General features: G+C 33.7%; 1 protein-coding gene across 7 annotated transcripts in view; it reads left to right on the forward strand.

Moving 5' to 3' along the window:
• The window catches only part of LOC136037581 (FHF complex subunit HOOK-interacting protein 1B-like), a 90979-nt gene that overhangs the window by 62787 nt on the left and 8178 nt on the right, over positions 1–20014 (forward strand). For all 7 annotated transcript variants that reach the window (XM_065720333.1, XM_065720310.1, XM_065720304.1 and 4 more), the window contains 4 exons: positions 7586–8300; positions 11216–11394; positions 13976–14132; positions 18482–18608. In XM_065720333.1, the coding sequence (XP_065576405.1) occupies positions 7586–8300; positions 11216–11394; positions 13976–14132; positions 18482–18608 (1178 nt within the window). The remainder of the gene's footprint in view (positions 1–7585; positions 8301–11215; positions 11395–13975; positions 14133–18481; positions 18609–20014) is intronic.

Genomic DNA, 20014 nt, shown 5'->3' on the forward strand with positions numbered 1-20014 from the left:
AAAAACAAACGAACAAGAATTGTTAATAACCAAATCTTGTATCTTGTCCTTTTGGTCCAAGTAATAGCTGTAGTCTTGTCGAAAAATCGCATATTTCAAAGGAAATATAAACCTCTAGTAATACAAAAACAAACAAACAAGAATTGTTAATAACCAAGTCTTGTATCTTGTCCTTTTGGTCCAAGTAATAGCTGTAGTCTTGTCGCAAAATCGCATATTTCAAAGGAAATATAAACCTCTAGTAATACAAAAACAAACAAACAAGAATTGTTAATAACCAAATCTTGTATCTTGTCCTTTTGGTCCAAGTAATAGCTGTAGTCTTGTCGCAAAATCGCATATTTCAAAGGAAATATAAACCTCTAGTAATACAAAAACAAACAAACAAGAATTGTTAATAACCAAATCTTGTATCTTGTCCTTTTGGTCCAAGTAATAGCTGTAGTCTTGTCGCAAAATCGCATATTTCAAAGGAAATATAAACCTCTAGTAATACAAAAACAAACAAACAAGAATGGTTAATAACCAAATCTTGTATCTTGTCCTTTTGGTCCAAGTAATAGCTGTAGTCTTGTCGCAAAATCGCATATTTCAAAGGAAATATAAACCTCTAGTAATACAAAAACAAACAAACAAGAACTGATAAAAACCAAATCTTGTATCTTGTCCTTTTGGTCCTAGTAATAGCTGTAGTCTTATCGCAAAATCGCATATTTCAAAGGTAATATAAACCTCTAGTAATGCAAAAGCAAACAAACAAGAATTGTTAATAACCAAATCTTGTATCTTGTCCTTTTGGTCCAAGTAATAGCTGTAGTCTTGTCGCAAAATCGCATATTTCAAAGGTAATATAAACCTCTAGTAATACAAAAGCAAACAAACAAGAATTGTTAAATAATGAAATAGTAATAGTAAGTAGATCTGCGGTTAGAACTCAAGGGACAATGAGAATCCATATATAGAAGCCTGCCGCGTGCCATGCTGGTACTATAATAATAATCATAACAATGTGTTTATTACCCACAAAATACACTATACAAGTATTACAATATGTTTTGATGCTATACATTAAAAATTAATGTTTTTTATTCGCATTATCATTTCGATTCCGGTTGTCGAAAAACTACAATCATAACATTACTGATTCTGGTTCCAGCTCATCGTCCCATTTGATACTTGTTTGAAGTTGATTTAGTTGAAAAAACTTCTTCTGGAGTTTTATTTCATTATTTTTTTTTTCAAACCGAAACCAATCTGTTTTTATTAAACCGACAACTAATTTTCAAAATTATGTTAATGTTGTTGTACGGTTTGTAAAAAAAAAAAAAAAGAATTCAACTCCTTCTAAATTTTATAATTCTTCTGCAGCTGCAGTGTCTATAGCACTTGTAGTTGTGCTGATGGGCAACACTACCTCTTTCACATTCGAGATTTTTCCTGGGTACGGGAATCCTGAAGCGGGCAGAGAAATTCCAGTGAAGTTTGTAAAATTACCAGCGGTTTTCCAGAAAAAGAAACGCTCTTGAACCGCTGTACATGGTTTCTAAGCAGAACAATCTTGACTAGGAAAATAGACTATTTCCTAGCTAGCCTTTTCTAGCTTTAAAGACTTTGTGTTTACCTCCGTCATAATAACTTTCTTCGTGTTTGTAATTGTCTCTAAATGTGTTGTGTTGTCTGTAATTTCTACCGTACGACTGTCTAGACTTTTTGTTTTCTCTGTCCAACATTTGCGGATCTTTGGGTTGCTGTTTGGAGCAACGTTCGATGTTACAACAATTGGAGCAACAACAACAACATTCGAAACAATCTTTGAGTTTCCTTATAGGCGTGTTTTCTTTACGTTCTGGAGCTCTTTCATAGTTGTTCCTTCGATTATCGTTGTGTCTAAAATACCACCCCCTTTTTTCTCTGAAGTTTGGCCAATTGCTTCCTTTTTGTCGTTGGTTCTTATTGTACTTTCTATTGTAATTATTTAAAGCCGGAATCCAGTCTTCCCTGCTTTCGCAGCGCCGAATGCTTTCATTGTAACCTCTATTGTAGTTACTTTCCACTGGTATCCAGCAACGTCCTCGTTTCCAGATTCCATTACATCGCCAGTCCCTATTGTACTTTCCATTGTAATTAACTTGTTCTGGTATCCAGCCATTCTCTACTCCCAAGCTTTCATAATATCCTTGGTGGCTATTGTACCTTATATTGGGTCTACCTTGCCCTGGTATCCATCCAAATCTTTGTTTCCTTCCCGGATGACCTGCTTGAGACTGTAATGTATGGGGACTGAATTGATATATATCTGGTAAGACCACCGGGAAGTATTGCATTTCAGGATTATAACTATACGTATATCTTCGCCTGTAGCGATTTGCTGGCCCACCACGCCCTGATGGAGAATTTCTTGCTTTTGAGTATGCTCTGACGTGTCTGCCATCTCTAGTGTCTCCTTTCTCCTGAGCCGACGATCCTTTGTTAGACTGATCTTCACCAACGTTACCATCTTTTTGATTTTCTGATGCGATTACTGTGGTACCATCCGAATGTCCTTGAACTTTTGAATTAGCTTCATCTTCCGTTGTGTTTCTACCTGGTTCGTCAGGGATATCTGCATAAATCAACTGCGACATTTCTACCCTTTGATTAAAATGTTATTCCAAAAGACAATGGTTTTATATCTAACAGTGAAGGTTGTTTGAACGCAAACCTTCTGATAGTCAACCCTAAAATCAAAAAGATACTTTTGTTGGTAGGGTTTAAAACACAGATTTTTATGCAACTACGGATTTGTCTAGTTTTTAATTACCCATAATTTTGTGAGTTACATCAACAATCGCGGTTGCATAACTTGGTGACATGCTAAAATGTTAGCATCGAACCTTACGTTCTATCTATGCTGGGAAGCCGCATTGTCTTGCAAAAATCATTTTTAGGCATTTTTGAACGTTCAATTTTAATAAAGTCTTTATTACATCTGAAACTAAAGCTCAACTTGGGTCGAAGCTGAACAATGCTATGCTCTTTTCGATTTATTCGCTTTTCTGGTTCTTTTCTTTATGCTCATTTTATTGCAAAAATCATTTTAGACATTTTTGAACGTTTAGGTTTGATAAAGTCTTTTTACAGAAGAAACTAAAATTCAGCTTGGCAAGAAGCTTAACAGTGCTATGCGCTTTTGAGTTTAATATCAAACAAATAAAAAAAACTGGTGTAATAAAGGAGAGTTTAGACATAAAAGCAAAGAATGCAAGATAGCAAAAATTCGGAAGATGAAACTTGAAAATAGGAAGATTTGGAAGATGAAAGACCACAGCTCTTGGAAGATTCTTAAAATCAATGTCAGAGATCCCCCTCCCTCTATTTAGGTATTTATGAAGGAATTAAGGTCATGGAAAGATCTCATTTGCGTATTTGTTTTCCTGTAATTAAGCTTTTCTTCAAAAGTGGCAATTAAGTTAGTTATGTTTTGTGTTTAAGCCATTTTCCTGCATTTTTAGTAAGGGGCACAATAGAGGATCAAAGGCTCGAGGTTTCCTCTCTCTCTCTCTCTCTCTCTCTCTCTCTCTCTCTCTCTCTCTCTCTCTCTCTCTCTCTCTCTCTCTCTCTCTCGCTCTCTCTCTCTCTCACTCTCGCTCTCTCGCTCTCAAACCATATGGAAAGTTTAAGCATCTTTGCTTATTATTGAAAACATGTATTTTGTTGTTTGTTTTTTTCGAAAAAGTAGAAAATCCCTGTAATATTCTGGAAAGAACTAGTGAAAGGAGAATGATTATTTACCATGGCTTCGTTGTTCGATTGAGGAAACAGGTTTTTCGTAACTAAAAAAAAGGACAAATCAAAAAATATAAAACATAGAACATAAATCTAGTGTCTAATAAAGAGTATAAAAAAAAACGAGAAAAGCATGCAGTCAAGTAATAGTGATCAATCTCTTTTATAGAATGAGCTGCTATTGTTGCATTGAAAATCAATGCACAAAAATGTGATTATTCATTCTCAGAGAGCTCAAACAGTAGTTCTATGTAAAAAACGAAAATAAAAAATTTAATGTCTTTTTTAGTGAAAGCTGAATTCTACAGTGGAAAAGATTCAAGAATATGAAAATTTATATTCCTTGTTCGATAAACTGTAAACTAATTTCCAAATTATGTAGATGCTATACGATTTATAATAAAATAAAGTCCTACTTGTAATGATTTTTGTAGTTAGTCTGAGTCCCACCGCGCTGTCTATACCGCTTGTAGATATGTTGCGGGGCAACACTACTTCTTTCGCTGCTATTTTTTCCTTGTCCCGATTCCTGATTTTACGAGATTGTTACGATTCCTGATTTCGAGACTGTGTCACGATTCCTGATTCCGATTCGACTTACAACTATTATTTTCTGTTTCTTCAACTAAAATAATCTCTGTTACACTTCATTAAGTTTTCTTTTATCATTAACCAAACCATCAACTAATCTCCAAAGTCATATAGATTTGGTTTTGGAGTCTGCCATAAAATAGATTTAGCTTTTTCTAAACTTTACAATTCTGCTGGGTTATGCTGTACTTTCTGTGTTGCTAATATTTTTTGATTCATGTATAATACTTTTATTTACATCTATCTATAGATCTCTTTAAAAAAATTGCGTTTTAATCCCAAATCTTTGCCCGGATGTAGGTTCCCTTGATTAGGATTTCTGCCAAGGCGGTTCTAATGAGGGACATTGCTTTTCGATGTGAAGCCATTTTTGGGATTTCGGACTATTATATTGTTACTATGTGACTTGAAAATGTTTCAAGTCTTGAAAATGTTTCGGAAACTAAAACATTATTCCTCTTCTTAAATTTGTTATATTTAAATGATATACGAGTATTAAATACTTCCATATGGCATTTTCAAATCCAAAATTCTAAAAATTATTTCTATGACAAATCTCTGTTGATTTTACTTCCTCGTTCGGATTGTCGGAGGTCTGCGATGTACCGAATTCCTTTTGTAAGTTCTGAAAGGCCAAGGTTTTCGATTAGGTACCAAATACCCTTCATTGCTAACAATTATAAGCTGAATGATAAAATTCTGTTTGATCCATCCCAAAAATCTCAACTAAATTTAAAAAAGCAAATATTAAAGATTGTTTGCTAAATTTTTGATTATTCACCATTGGTGATGGAAAATTAAATTATTTGATCTTCTTATTTGTGTGTTTTGTTTTTGTGTCCGTGTCTGGGATGGCCTCCCACGCCCCTCCTGCCCGATATTTATTTATTTACTTATCCTTGTTACTTCTCTTTTATAAGTTTTTTTTCTATTTTGTTTGTCGTTTGCCGTGTTAAATTTTGGAATCATTATTACGATGAGATGTTGATGTTTTTTTCTATATTTTTGCACTGTCCCAGCCTTACGAGCTCTGCTCACTGTTGGGGCTTAATATTGTTTTCGTATTTTTTAAGTTGAAGAAAGAAAAAGTTGATGTTGACGTCTCTTATTAGGTTGCAGCTGCCGCTGTAAGCACAACATTATGTTGACTAGTCTTCATTGTGTTATATTATCTTGTTAAAAGATAAGTGTGTTGTAAAACTATACATATGGTGATTTAGTTTTTGTCCAAAATTGTATTTTAATTTAATATTCCAGTTGACGTCTCTTATTAGGTTGCAGCTGCCGCTGTAAGCACAACATTATGTTGACTAGTCTTCATTGTGTTATATTATCTTGTTAAAAGATAAGTGTGTTGTAAAATTATACATATGGTGATTTAGTTTTTGTCCAAAATTGTATTTTAATTTAATATTCCAGTTACTATGGTTTAAGCTTGCTCTTTACTATAAAAATTATTTTTTAAAAAAAGCTTTTATCCACAAACCAAATCTTTCAAAGAAGAGTAAAGAGCTTTACTAAGCCAAAAATGAGTAGATATAAGCTCAAATAATCTTTCAAGTGTAAAACTATCACATACCATCATCAATAAATAAATGAAACCCAGAACAGACAGAAATTACAATAAATAACCAGTCAAAAAACGATCGAACTGAACATAAGTAGGGCTGACAACCCCCATACCTTGACAACCCCAAAATTGACAAGACCAAAACATAATTTACACTTTACTAAAAAAAAGGGAAAAAATGACAGTGAATTGTCAGTTTAATGTACATATACTGATATTTATTCCTTAAAGTTTTGATAATGTTTATTTATTAAAGTAAAAATTGTTAAAAATAGAAAAACAATCAATCTCCTATTTTACAGCTGACTCCATCCATATCAAGTTAACTGTAAAGTTCGAATTTATAGTGATAGACCCAATGAAGTACGTAATCATTACTACAGAGTTCTATACTACTATAGATTCAATCTCCTTGTCATGAAGAGGGTCCTATAGTCACTGTGCTACAGTAATTCTTAATAGATGAGTGACTATAGGGTTTGTGATGTTGTATATCTGGACATAAGCCACGTAGTGTACTTTATTTCGATCTGACACCATTTTATGGAATTCAGGCTATTTTTTGCTTACTATGGGCCATATTCGTCATTTACCAAGTTGGAGCTACCGCCCATGATGATTATAACAAGTTATGACGTCATTCGTTTTTAACGAGCTATCTAATATAGTTAGTTTAACGTATTTTAATATGTTTGTATGTATATTTATAAACAAACTTAACTATTTAGCGAGTTATTGCGTACATTTAGCTGATTGTTGAATATGCCTTTATTTGTTAAAATTTAGCAGTTCGTAGATTTAAATTTTAATCTATTCTCAAGGTTTTTAATTAGACATCGTGAGCCACGATCGCCCATGGAGTAAGGGTTTTTATTACTATTGATCAAACAAACTCCTCAGTAAGTTTTAATTGGTTCTCAGATTCTTTTAAATACATAATTTTTTTTCAGCCGAACTAACACAAAAAATGTGAATAATGCGCAAATATTTTTTTATTTATACGTTGATATATGCTTAAAGGGAGGGGTGGCTTGTAGATCTTACCACCAAACTAAGACGATGAAAGGATATGCATTTTTCGAATATTTTTACATTTTCATTGAGGTACCTATACTGGGAAATCATGGTCATTAAAAGCACCTTTTTGTGTTTCAAAAGTTTTCCCTTCCTCTATGACTGTTGACCAATTGAAAAACTTTACAGAGGCGCAAAATTGACCTTCCAAAACAAATAAACAGCGACACGAGGAGTCGAACCCCCTGACCTCAGGATTTCAAGTATGGAACGGTGACCACTCGGTGAGGACGATTGAAAGGTTTTTGCTTATCGATATATCTTTCTTGTTACTAAATCATTCTTATTTTAAACCAACAAAATTTTAACTCTTATTATAACTTTTTCTTAGTTTTAACTTGTATTAGGAAGGGATGTATTTAAAGTATATATTTCAATCATAGTGTCAATTTCGAAAAGATTTACATGCGTAAGTTGTAATACGATAAAAAGACACCTTAAACTGCTTTTATGATTAGTTTGACGCAAGTGAAATGCGAGTAAGAGTAACTCACTTAAAATGCTTTTTGTACTTTCTTAATTATTTATAATTTTTTGGTTAAATCTTGGTTTACTTTATATTTTAAAATCGGATTTTTCCCAAAGGTTGACGAGACGAAGGAATCTATAGTCGAATCTAGTCCAACCCGCACAAATAAAACGAAAGACACAATAGTCAACGCTATTTTAAGCACGCCCTCTATTGCTCGGAAGCTTTATCAAGATGCAACTAGTACACCCGTTAACGGGTTGAAGCCGCCAGATGAAGCTGAAATACATCAGTTTCATTGTTATCTACTAGAAGCTCGGTCAAGAATCTGTGGAACTATAAAGGCGACCCAGTACTGGACTTACAGATATGACTGGCGAAATCCAACAATTTCTGAAGCAAAAAAAATGCTAAGAGAACGTTTGGCAACTCCAAAACGTCGGAAGTTGAGTGTTGCACTGCCTAAAGAAGAAAAAGCGAATAGTGATAGTCAAAAAGAGCAGAATAGTGATCGTGAATTTTTTGAGGATCCTATTATACAAATAAAAAGTGACGGTCTATACCAAGATGCGGTTGAACAGCTAACCCATATTTTACAAGAAATGAATATAAGATCACCGGCAGAAAGTAGTGGCTACGAAAGTCTAAATTTTCGAAGTGAGCCTTTTTCGTTGGATTTGGATTCGAACTTTGTCAGTGATAATTTACAACAGCAACTTGAATTTTGGTCGATGATGAGGGAAGACAGTGAAGAAGCTCCAGTTGAGCGGAAAGATGATGAAGATCTAATAGAAGAAGGTGAAGATGAAATTCAAATAGAGCCAGATATTGGTAAGCAACTGAACTACTGTCGATGAGTGTGTTAATAATATGTACAAATAGGGGAATAAGGATTGCAGATATATATATATATATATATATATATATATATATATATATATATATATATATATATATATATATATATATATATATATATATATATATATATATATATATATATATATATATATATATATATATATATTGACATAATGGAACCGCTGGTTTAGATTTAGATTAAATTTAAGTCAAGTCAATTAAACTGACTTCAGTTCAGTTAAAGAGAAAGTGAATGTAAATATCATTTAAGTACACTGATAACAATGAAATAAGTCTTATTTTCTTTTTGTTTTGTTATTGTGTACTAACCGAGGTTTCCAATTAGATTACCGAAGTTTCTTTTCTTTGTTTTATACTTTCATTGGGGTTTTCCCCTGAATTTTAATTCACCTCTTATTAGACATATTGGTTGAATTGTAAATTTTCCACTTGTAGTGTCACAATTGCTGCCAGTGAAAGCCTCCTGAAGGCATCATTGGTTGATCATTTATCCTTTTTTTTTTTCGTATAAAAATCTGGTAAATGGTAAAATCATGGAAAGTTGCTAAGCTAGGGGAACAAAACTTTTAGGAATGGATCTAAGGCTTAAACTGATTAAGCCTAAGTTATTCTTAACATTGGTCAAAATTGACGTAATGTAATTGAAATGCGATTTATCAAAGGCTTATAGTTAAATATCCATAGCTAAGAAATTAGTTGTTCTTAAAAAAAAAGTCTAATAAAATTAAAGGGCGACTTTGAAACTTTAAATTAATTGGAGTTATTCCGCACGTGACATGGCTGCTCCCTCCTCAATTCCCCACTGTTTACGCTAAATTTTTATTTTACTGTACTAACAGCATTTATTAGACTAACAAATGTAGTTTACGGGCAATTGAAAATCTAAATTTACTGATTGCCTCTAAAAAGTAAATTAGGATTTTGTTGTTAAAAACACATGCATATTAATAAGCTCTTCAATTCTTAAGGCTTTATGAAAAATATTTTTTATCCCTTTCCGATTGCCCGTGCACGAAAAGTCAAATTTAGTTCGAAGAGTGGGCGTTGAGAACGGGATCTCCTCCTTCTCAGGGGGAGGGATATTCACACTCCAACACGAGTGATTTTTGTTTGTTTCAAGTTTTGAAGTCACTCTTTGCTTTCGTTGAAAGAAAATGCTTTTTTATATTAAATTTTGATTTATTTTCAATAATGCCATTGCCATGGTGAGCCAAAAAATCTTTTTTTTTTATGGAACAAGTGTTAAAAGTTACTTATATACAAATGCGGCAGTTTTTGCTGTCCTTTTGCACTGCACCGTAGAGTCTTTTGTGCTAACATAATTGAAGACGTTTGTGTTATTTTGCGTTACGTAAGCTTGTGTTATGGTACGTTACAACAAAATAGACTTCCTGCACAATCAATTAATTAATTTTCGAAATAAATTCTTAAAGTTTTCCCTATAAAGCCCTTTATTCTTGACCTGAGCTTGAGTCCACATCTCCATTCCACGTTTTTAACTTTTGAACAGTTTGATTTTTTTTTTTTTTTTGATTTTTTTTTGTAGGCTAATTAGGCAATGGTGTTTGTGGTTTTGTGCATAGCCCAAAAAGGGTTGTTTAAGTGTGAAAGGTTTGATCAGCGTAACGTTAAATTGACCAGTTAGCATAGAAAATTACGTATGCGGTGTGAAAGTCGCTTAATTCCCTCTTACTAACGCCTTTTTCCGGCTACCGACCTTTCCTAATTGCAAAACATTCTTAGAGACTTTCCTTCGCAGAAAAAAAGACTTTATTATCAATGAAGACCAATAATAATGTAATGTAGAACAATAACTTAAAGTTATCCAAATTTGCGTTTAATTTCAAATATATTGCCAAGAAAGACGAATTTGTGTCACATTCTGAATTTAAAGAGATCTACAGATAAGACCAACTAAATTTTTCTTACAAAGTTATAATAAACAATTTGAATACAGTTTTAGTAAGAATTATGGATATAATCAATTTTAAAAAATAATTTATACAATTAAAGAAAGGATTTTTTTTTGGTAAAAGCTCAGAATCGGTTTAATTTTTTGCATTTCATATCATCTTCACCTATAGCCAAACCAGTTTTTCGAATATGCTCTAACCTTTATCCAAATAATATATTGGACCATAGTGCTTTTCCATTTACAATTCGAACAAAAATATAAAAACCAATATATATGGATTTTTGTTATTATTTTCGCAAAAATATTTTTTTTTTCACTGTCTTATCTTTTTTTTCTTTTTTTAACGGTTCTTATATATTTCTGATTCAATTATAACCTTTATGTAAGCCTATTAAATTGAAATAGAACGAATTAATCGAGTTTGAAATTTCAGTCAAATTTTTGTGGAAATGTTTTTGTTGAGTTTTTGGTGAAAATTTTGTCGTTTCGGTAAATCTAAGGTCTAAAACCTGTCAACGCTAAGTCCTTGTTTATCAAAATATTAATTTATTAAATTTTTCTTACTTAGTTTCCACTATAAGAAATAAAAAAAAAGAGTTGAAGTTTTATTTTTCTTTGCTCTATTAATTGGATTAATAAATTTCTTTTAATCCAGCAAGCAAAGACTGAAAAAGAAATATCAATGTATATTCGGTAATATCAACTTTATCTTAGGCCCATATGTCTTCTTTTTTCCTTTTTAGGCTGAGTTAGTTCTTTAATGTATCCATAGGCGAAGGGGGCTATTTATTTAAATCCATAGAATTGTAAGTAAATAGTGCTAGGATAAATAAATCCGAAAATTTTGAAGAAAAAAACTTTAACAAATGACAATATTTAGAGATACAATGCTTCATCCTGTGCTTCGAACCCGTAAGATACATTTGAAATTTCCATTTTATAATTATAGGAAATTTTCTTGTGCTTCTTCTATACCGCGTAGATAGCTGGCTTACAAACGACTTAAGCATCAACTTAATTGTTACTTCCGTCCTCAGTTGCTTGGCAACGCATACCCAACCTGCTTTAAGAGACTTCCTATTGGATACAAAGCTAGTCACTCAGCCCTCTGTCACGACCCTCCCTCAGGTAACTAAGCTGTGCTTATATTCTTAAGAGCTGGTCAGCTTTTGACTGTCATATTATTTTAATTTCCCTTTTCTGGTGATTAAATTAGCTTTTGAGCTACAAAAAAAAAAAAAAAAAAAAAAAATACAACTGCTGGATTATGATGATTCATGAATTAGAGTTGCGTTTGGAACAAAATACTCGTCCATAGATTTTTTCTAAATTCAAATTTGATGTTAAACTTGAATTTGACCTTGGAAAATAAATAAAAAATTATCGTCTTATTTTGAATTCGAAAAAAAAAGTATGGGAAACAATTATGCTTATGAGAACACCTACATATTTGAAAATACACTTTTTCTTTCGAGTTTAACTGACTTGACTTGTTTTATTAACAAAATAAAGCAATACATATGTAACCGTGAATGTCCGTAATACCTTTATTTTCTTTGGATTTAGTCAGCGATGCCAGTCAACTTTTTCAGTTTAATTAATGCAAGTCATGATGATGACAGGTTAGGTTAGTTTGGGTTAGGTTTTTAACTCATTTCTGATATTTAGGACCAAATATAACGTCAGAAAACTTAATCTAACCTAACTTAAACTTTTACCATCATAGCTTGCATAAGACTGAATTTTGAGCTTGAAAAAGCTGAATTGCAAAGGTAATGAATGTCGACATTAACCAGTTTCGGACATTCAAGGTAATGCATAACCCCGTACTACTAACATGCCAGAGGCTATTAACGGCCAGTACCGGAAATTAAAAAATAAGTCACTTATACAGTAAAAGAAAGAAATCACTTCAAAAATAAACTAAACAAATGAACAACTTCTAAATCTACTCAATGAGGTATTTTCTAATATTTTCTTTCGGAACGAATCTAGAGAAACAGATTCTTGTATATAGTTGAGCAATGTATTCCACACTTCCACAGCATCTTGTAATGACATTGCACCTCTGTGGGTGTGCCGCATTTCTTAAACGAGTAAATTATTTTCAGGTGAGGTTGTTGGTTATCAATGGCGCTCTAAAGCTATATGAAAAATATTAAGTTGTTTTAGTCAAAATGGTGCTAATGGATAAACAAATAAAATTTGTTTTTATTATAAAATATTTTAAAATATCAAAATAAAATTTTATTTCAGTCTTGGCTTAACTTTTCGTTAAGAAGTAATGATGTCAAGGCTATTTTAAAATACAAACAAGTGGATTTTTAACTGAGAACTTTTATTGTAAGTTTTTTATTGTTTTTTTATTTTTTTCTTTGCTGAAGACGGCCCTTAGATATAGGGCCGAAATATTCAAATAGGTTTTGTTGGTTCACTGTCTTGGGAAAAAAGTCCTCATTATTCTCTCTTTTGTTGAAGTGCAATGGGAGCCGGCTATCTTGTGCGTTCGCACACCCTTCCTGTTTACCTTCCATAGATTTCTCCAGGTGCCATTGAGCTGGGTGGCCTCTAGCTGAGGCTACGGAGTCACGTCACTGACCCCCAATTCTAAATTAAATAACCAGTGACGCCAGGGCTTGAACCCTTGTCCACACGAACAAAGGATTTCCAGTCAGTGGCAATTGTGCCCTTCTGAGACAGCTTAGAGAATAAGGCTGTATGGAACTAGCCTGGTGTGGCCGTTGAGGTAAATATAGCCAAGCAATTAACATGATTTGCCCCAGTGTGGCCTCAGGTTACTTTGCGCTGGTATGAGTTGTCTTGGTGTTATTTAGAAATAGATTAAATAGATAAGGAGGCTTCAAATCCTTTAGCAAAAAAAACCTTAAGATGTCTTATTTTGACTCTGGTTCATGTTGTAAACAATGAAACAGCTTAGATGTATTACCAGTTGTTTCGAAGATAATATTAAATTTGGGAGTCAAAAAATACAAATGGTGAATCCCACTTTATTCTTTCATAAGAATAAACACTTAGGTTACTTAAAACTCAAAAAATGTAAGTGAAAAGGAGAAATATTACACTAGTTCCAAAAGTGAACCCAACACCCTAATGATAAACCTCCTGTACTACCGTTCAAGTACGTAAGAGGATTGGGTTCATGCCTTCCTCGAAATAATGCGATTTTCCTATAAATCTTTAGAACAATGCAATATTCAGTTGTTGCTGTTTTTTTTTTTTTTTTTTTTTTTTTTTTTTTTTTTTTTCTGTAGATCTATTAACTAAATGTGTATTTAAATCCATAATCCAATGTTTTCGGAACAGTGTCGCGTGGTGTTGTACTTGTCCCTAAACATACTCAAGTCCACACGAAAGTAACACTTTTAATAGACAAATATTTACAAGCCAGGTAATGTTTTTTTGTTGTTTTTTTTCAATCGCGTTTCAGTTGCTTGTGTCATTACTTATCGCTGGGGGAGGTGGTGGTCTTAAGATTAGTTCGCAAAATTCCTCGAAACACCCCTATCCAGTACTGTTTTTTTTATAATTGGGGCCACTGCACTTTTCCTAAATTTACCCCCCCCCCCTTAAGAAAGTTATGATGCTCCCCTAGGGGCTGACACATGTCCACCTATGCTTTTGCCTGTATGCTTGTTCTTTTGCAATGATGTCTAATTAAATATTATGTACTGTTTATATTCTATTTTAGATTTTAGCTGCAGTAAAACATAGACTAGAAGCAATTCTATCTACGAGAAAGAACGTCGATAGTGTTATTGAAGAAGCTAAACTCGAATTATCGACAACTAAAAAAACTACTCTACCAAGAGAGTCATTACCAATTTCTACTGTTCATAAGGCCGCAGGTATTTATCAAATGCTAAATACATTCATACGATCATTCAAAAAACGATAAAATTCTCACTCTTCCTTCTTGTTCTAACTATTTGGAATTTCTGAAAGATTTATTCTTCATTAACGTATACAGATTATATCGAAAGTCATTTTGTGCAAATAAATAATAGTTATTATAAAATTAATTATGAATTATTAATAATCAACCACTCTCTTATCAGGAAATATCTTATAGACATAAGCATGTTCACAGGGAATGATTCTGGTGACGCTCAATATCTGTGGTTGATAGTGTATCGATAGTTTAAACCAAAATAGAAGAATTACATTGAAAACGTAAAAAGTCACAGGAAGAATCGTACCACTATCGAGATATTATTTCTGGAGGGGAGGGCAACTGATGTATTAGTACCGAAGTTCCTGCCCCATGTACCTGTCTCTGGTGACAGTGTGTATGATATACACTGACTTAATTTAATTTAATTTAAAAATAATTAATTTAATTACTAATTTAAAAATTAATTTAATTTAAAAATTAAACTTATTGACAATTTAAAAGCATAACTAAGTATGTAAGTAATTATACGTAACTAAATAGAAAAAAGTTTTGAATAAAACAAAGTTGAAATAGAACCTGGTCAATTGCGATGTTAAGAGACCAGACTTTGAATTGTAATCATTTAGTTGTTACTTTTTTTATTATTATTTTTTTTTCAAGCAAAACAATGAAATAAATAATAAAAGATGCAGAGTCTTTTTAGCAGTCAGCAAATGTATAGAAATATGTTATCCAGTTTTGCAATAAAACAGATATCGACTGTTGTCAATTTCAGCTAACTGAATTTTATTATACTTTGCTGACTGGACCAGTATTTAATTGAAGGAATATCTTTTCCCCCACGGGATAGAGATGCTGAAAAGCAAAACTAAAAATGAAATCCACATTAATACTACACTCCACTGGTAGAGCGCATAATTTCCTGCCAGAAAGTATTGTCTCTAACATTTGCTTAGCTTTTTTATTCACTAATGACCAAATACAAAGTGACATTTCTTAATTCTCTCAGTTTTAAATAACTTAAATTTTTTAGCATTTATTGTCGAAGCATTGCAGTTACTGTTTTATAGGAAGGCGTGGAGATTTGTATTTTTTTAAACTTATATTTCGTCATTTTTTCCCTTCGATTCCAATCTGATTTCTTGTCAAGGAATATGGATAACTCGCAAGAGTCTTTTGACGTCAGATGACGTGTTTAGATGAAGTTTTATCTTATAACAATTGGAAAGATAAACAACAATGACATGACAGAACTGCTAAAGAGTTCTCTGCCATTGCTTATTCCCTCGTAACTCCTAATTCCTGGAGCATTAATCTTAATCCTTGGTTTTGTCCTCTCATAACTACTATTTGCTAGAGCATTAATCTCGATCCTTATGCTTAATCCTTAATCTTAATCAGTGAATGAGGGTCATAAGGATTTGACATCTTAGGGAGTAAATGTTGCTTGGCCTTCATGTATAAGACGCTTAAAATAGACCACGCCCTCCTCTCTTCTATTATGCTTATTATTAATGGATATGGAAAGAATAGAAGACCACGCCTTTCTCTCTTTCTAAGGCAATAACCAATCCGAACATGTAACTGGATATTGCTTCTGTAATAAAAATGAGTAAGAAAAAAAAATTGAGAGGTGTAAATTTAATCATGAAAAAAATTAGTAAAAAAAAATGCTTCACCTAACATTTATTGTTTCTTTGTATTTCGCATGCTTTATAATTATCTTTTTTCAGAAATTAAGATCAAACACTGCACCGATTGTGCTACTTACAGCAATTATACTAATTTTGCCTTATTATTACACTAAAAAAATGTCGAGAAAAGCCAAATGCTAGATAGCGTTACGGCTCTTGCAAAATATAGAACTTCAATCCTCTGATATTTTCCAGTAAGGCCTTTAACGGAATTTTTCTTCAACCTAACATTAATAAGACTCGTTTTAGTCCCGTCTCCATTTCCTTTTTTGATGGATATTAGGAAAATAAGTAATTGTATCTTAAAAACACATGCTTCAGCAGAGTAATAAGAAAATGTATGTTAATATAGCCATCGCAAATAAATACATAATTATACATGAACAACTGCATATAATCAAATAAAATGAGGGGATATAATATATATTATATACAAATATTACTAATATAATTAATTTAAAATAATATGAATATTATGGGGTCTTGGAGGGAAAATTGTCAAAATTATGAGATTACTGGGACAAGACGGTGAGTTTGGAACTCTCCCGTAGATAAGTGCTTTCAGAAGATTCTTTTCGATCTTAGAGGAATTGATAGAGGGAAGTTTCCACTTTCTAAAGAATTTCACCAAATTCAGAGATACATCCCCTTATAATTTTTGAAAATCATTACACAGTTTACAAAGACTCTAAACAACCATTCGTCAATGAAAAAAAAATGTGTTTGAAAATTATTCCTTGTTAGGGTGTGGGAACTTATAAATGATACATGATAGAAATGATAGTTTTAATTTTGATTTAATTCAGACTCAAGTTTAGCTGACCCCTGCTCTGTTTTGTTAGCTCTTTCTTTTTCTTTTTTATGGCACTTCGGATTTACCAAGTGGCATATAGCGATCGCAAATTCTGTCGGTCTGCTGGTCTATCCTGGTTTTGCTAGTTTAGGTACTTCCAGATAAATTAGGACGATAAAATTTGGCAGGAGTATCAGAAACCAAACAAGATTAAATTAGAAATAGTCCTTTCCCCGATTCGACCATCTGGGGGGAGTGGGGGACGGTTAATTCGGAAAAATTGGAAAAATGAGGTATTTTTAAATTCCGAACGGGTGATCGGGTCTTAATGAAATTGTCTCAAAGCTCTCATTTTAAATCACGACCGATCTTGTGGCATTGGGGGGAGGTTGGAGGGGGAAACCTTAGATCTTGGAAAACGCTTAGAATGGAGGTATCGGGAAGAAACTTTGTGGCAAAAATAAGCACAAGTCCTAGATACGTGATTGACATAACCGGACCGGATCCGCTCTTTTTGGGGAAGTTGGGGGGATTTACTAGTTTGGGCAGTTCCTGATAAGCTAGGACGATGAAAGTTGGCAGGCTTATCAGGGACCGGCCTAGATTAAATTAGAAATATTCTCTTCCTCGATTCAACCTTCTGAGGGGGGGGGGGAGCGAACAAGATAGTTGAGAAGAATTTTACTTGTCGATAAAACAGATGATTGTTCATCTCAAGTATGGCTTGTGGTCTTGGGGCATGATTCTCGCTTAGGATGTGATAGGTCTCAGTTTCGAATTTCGGTCTATCCAGTTTTTACATGAAGGAGATCCGAAACTAAATACTTGATCAACATAGTAATCGCTGTAATTTGGCAGGCCTATCTGTTACCCGACCAGATTAAATTAAAAACAGTCGCTTCTCCGCTTTGACCATCTGGGGGGGGGGGTGGAAGGACGGTTAATTCGGAAAAATTAGAAAAAATGAGATATTTTTGACTTACGAACAGGTTATCGGATCTTAATGAAATTTAATATTTAGAAGGATCTCGTGTCTCGGAGCTCCTATTTTAAATCCCGAACGTATGATATTGAGGGGAGTTGGAGGGGGAAACCGAAAATCTTGGAAAACGTTTAGAGTAGAGAGATCGTAATGAAACTCAGTGGGAAGAAGCTCTTGGCTCTTCTGACCTCGTCACAAGTGCCATATGAGCTCTTGGCTTATGTTTTGCCTTTTAGTAGTTGTTTTTTTTCTAAAGATTTTTGTGTTACTTTGTGTGCCTCTTCAGTTACGTATTAGTCAATGGAATACACGTGGCTCTTTCCTTTGAAGGTAAGGCCAGAAGTCCATGACCGTCCCTAAATCAAATATGGATTTTAGCCGAAGATGATTTTAAGTCATGGTTAGTCATTGCTTAGTTGTCCGTCTCAAGGCGTCGGATAATATAAGTCTAAGTGACAGGCGGTGTACAATGTGGACAACAGAAAGTTCCCGATCCAAAGAATTATTTTGAGCTTGGATTTTGGCAATCGGAAAAACCTGTCAAATACTGTTATCACTGACTGACAAATTATTCAACGCTAAATTACAGATGGCAATCCTAATCGTGAGAACTTTCTGTTTTATTGCAAATCCTTAAATTGAAATTGAGAGCTCCAGTTGTCAATGAGCCACATCCTATAAAGAAATAAATGGGGAAAAAACTTTCATTTTTCATCTGGTTTCCGGGAGGTTTTCTATGACTTTTGAGTATTTATATATTGTACTTTATATTAGATGCTAAATGCATGATTTCTTTTTCTTCATTGTCTTTACCTTCGTTTTTTTTTTTTTAGAGAAGAAAAAAAGCTTTGCGTCAGCTTTGCAATCTATTTTTCGAAGAAATACAACTGGCAGTCCTGTTATTGAGGCAGATATCCCGGAGAGTATTTTGGAAGGAGTGCAAGGCGGAAATGAGCCAAAGTAAGTAGGATGCATGTTACTCCAAGAGAAAGTTATTGCTAAACCTATGATAAACTTTGTTCTCCCAAAAATGGTGTAGATTTTACTTCTTGAAGCCATATTAGGTCAAATAGACGTATCATAGGCAGTGCAATAGCACTGCTTAAGTACCGAACGATGTCGGCACAATGTACTTTTTTTTTTTTTTTTTTTTTTTTTTAAGGCCAGGACACTTAACAGCGGAGGAGTTGTCGTAGAAGTTTCTAAAAGGGCTCCTCGATTGAAATTTGAAAGGGCTACTGCCATTTTTAATAGTAAAAATTGATTGGAGGGCAACTAAAACCCCTCCCACGCCCACCACTTCTCCAAAGATGGCCAATCAAATTTTGAGCCATTTTGTTCAACCTAGTGGAAATATCCGGAAGTCATGTCTTTTAGGTTGAACCCCCCCCCCCCCCAGCTCTTAAGCAAAGGTTGTAAGTTACACCTTGGGGGCATATAATTTTCTTATAGAAAGTGTTGTCGTAGAAACTTCAAAAAAAGCTCCTTCGATTGTAAATTAAGAGGACTAGTACCCTTTTTAATAGTCGAAAGTGATTAGGACGGTAACTAACCCCCTCCCACGCCTATCACTTCCCAAAACGCTTCCGATCAACTTTTTGATATAGCCATTTTGTTCAACGTAGTTTAAATGTCCGGAAATTATGTCTTTTAGGATGGCAACCCACCCCCACAGTCCTCAGGACAAGGGTTGTAAGTTACGTCCTGGGGGCATATAAGGTTTTTGTAGAAAGCGTGGTCATATAAATTTCGGAGGAGGCTCATTGGATTGATCTAGGGTCTAAGGTATGGCCTTCCAATCAAAATTGGGGGATAGCCATTTTGTTCAACGTATTTGAAAAGTCCGGAATTATGTCTTTAAGGATAACAACCCCTCCCCAGCCTTCAGGGCAAGGTTTGTTATGTCCTGGGGGCATATAAGGTTTATAGAAAGTTTGGTCATATAAACTCCGGAGGGGGCTCATTGCATTGGTAGTCAAAAACTGTAGTGCTCTTTTTCAAAGAGTCAAAGTGATCGGAGGACACCTATCTTTCCTCCCCCTACACACAAGTCGTATTGTCCCGAGATGTGTTCAATAGAAATGCATTTTCAAAATGGTCTAAATATCAAATAACTAGGCTTTTGGGGTTGAAAAAAAAAAAAAAAATCAGAGCCTAGGTGCAAGGGTTGTAAGTTATGCCCAGCGGGTATTTAAGATTTTTATGGAAGGGATGGTTGTATAAAATTTAGAGGAGGCTCATTTGGTTAACGATTAGAAGTTCTAGCTCCCTTCTAAGAGTCAAAAGTGATGGAGGGCAGCTACCCCCCCCTGACTACCCCTCTTCAAATGAATCTGATTGAAATTGTGAGATAGCAATTTTGGTCA

The sequence above is a fragment of the Artemia franciscana genome, chromosome 2 (genome assembly GCF_032884065.1).
Source record: "Artemia franciscana chromosome 2, ASM3288406v1, whole genome shotgun sequence".
Taxonomy (NCBI): Eukaryota; Metazoa; Arthropoda; class Branchiopoda; order Anostraca; family Artemiidae; genus Artemia; species Artemia franciscana.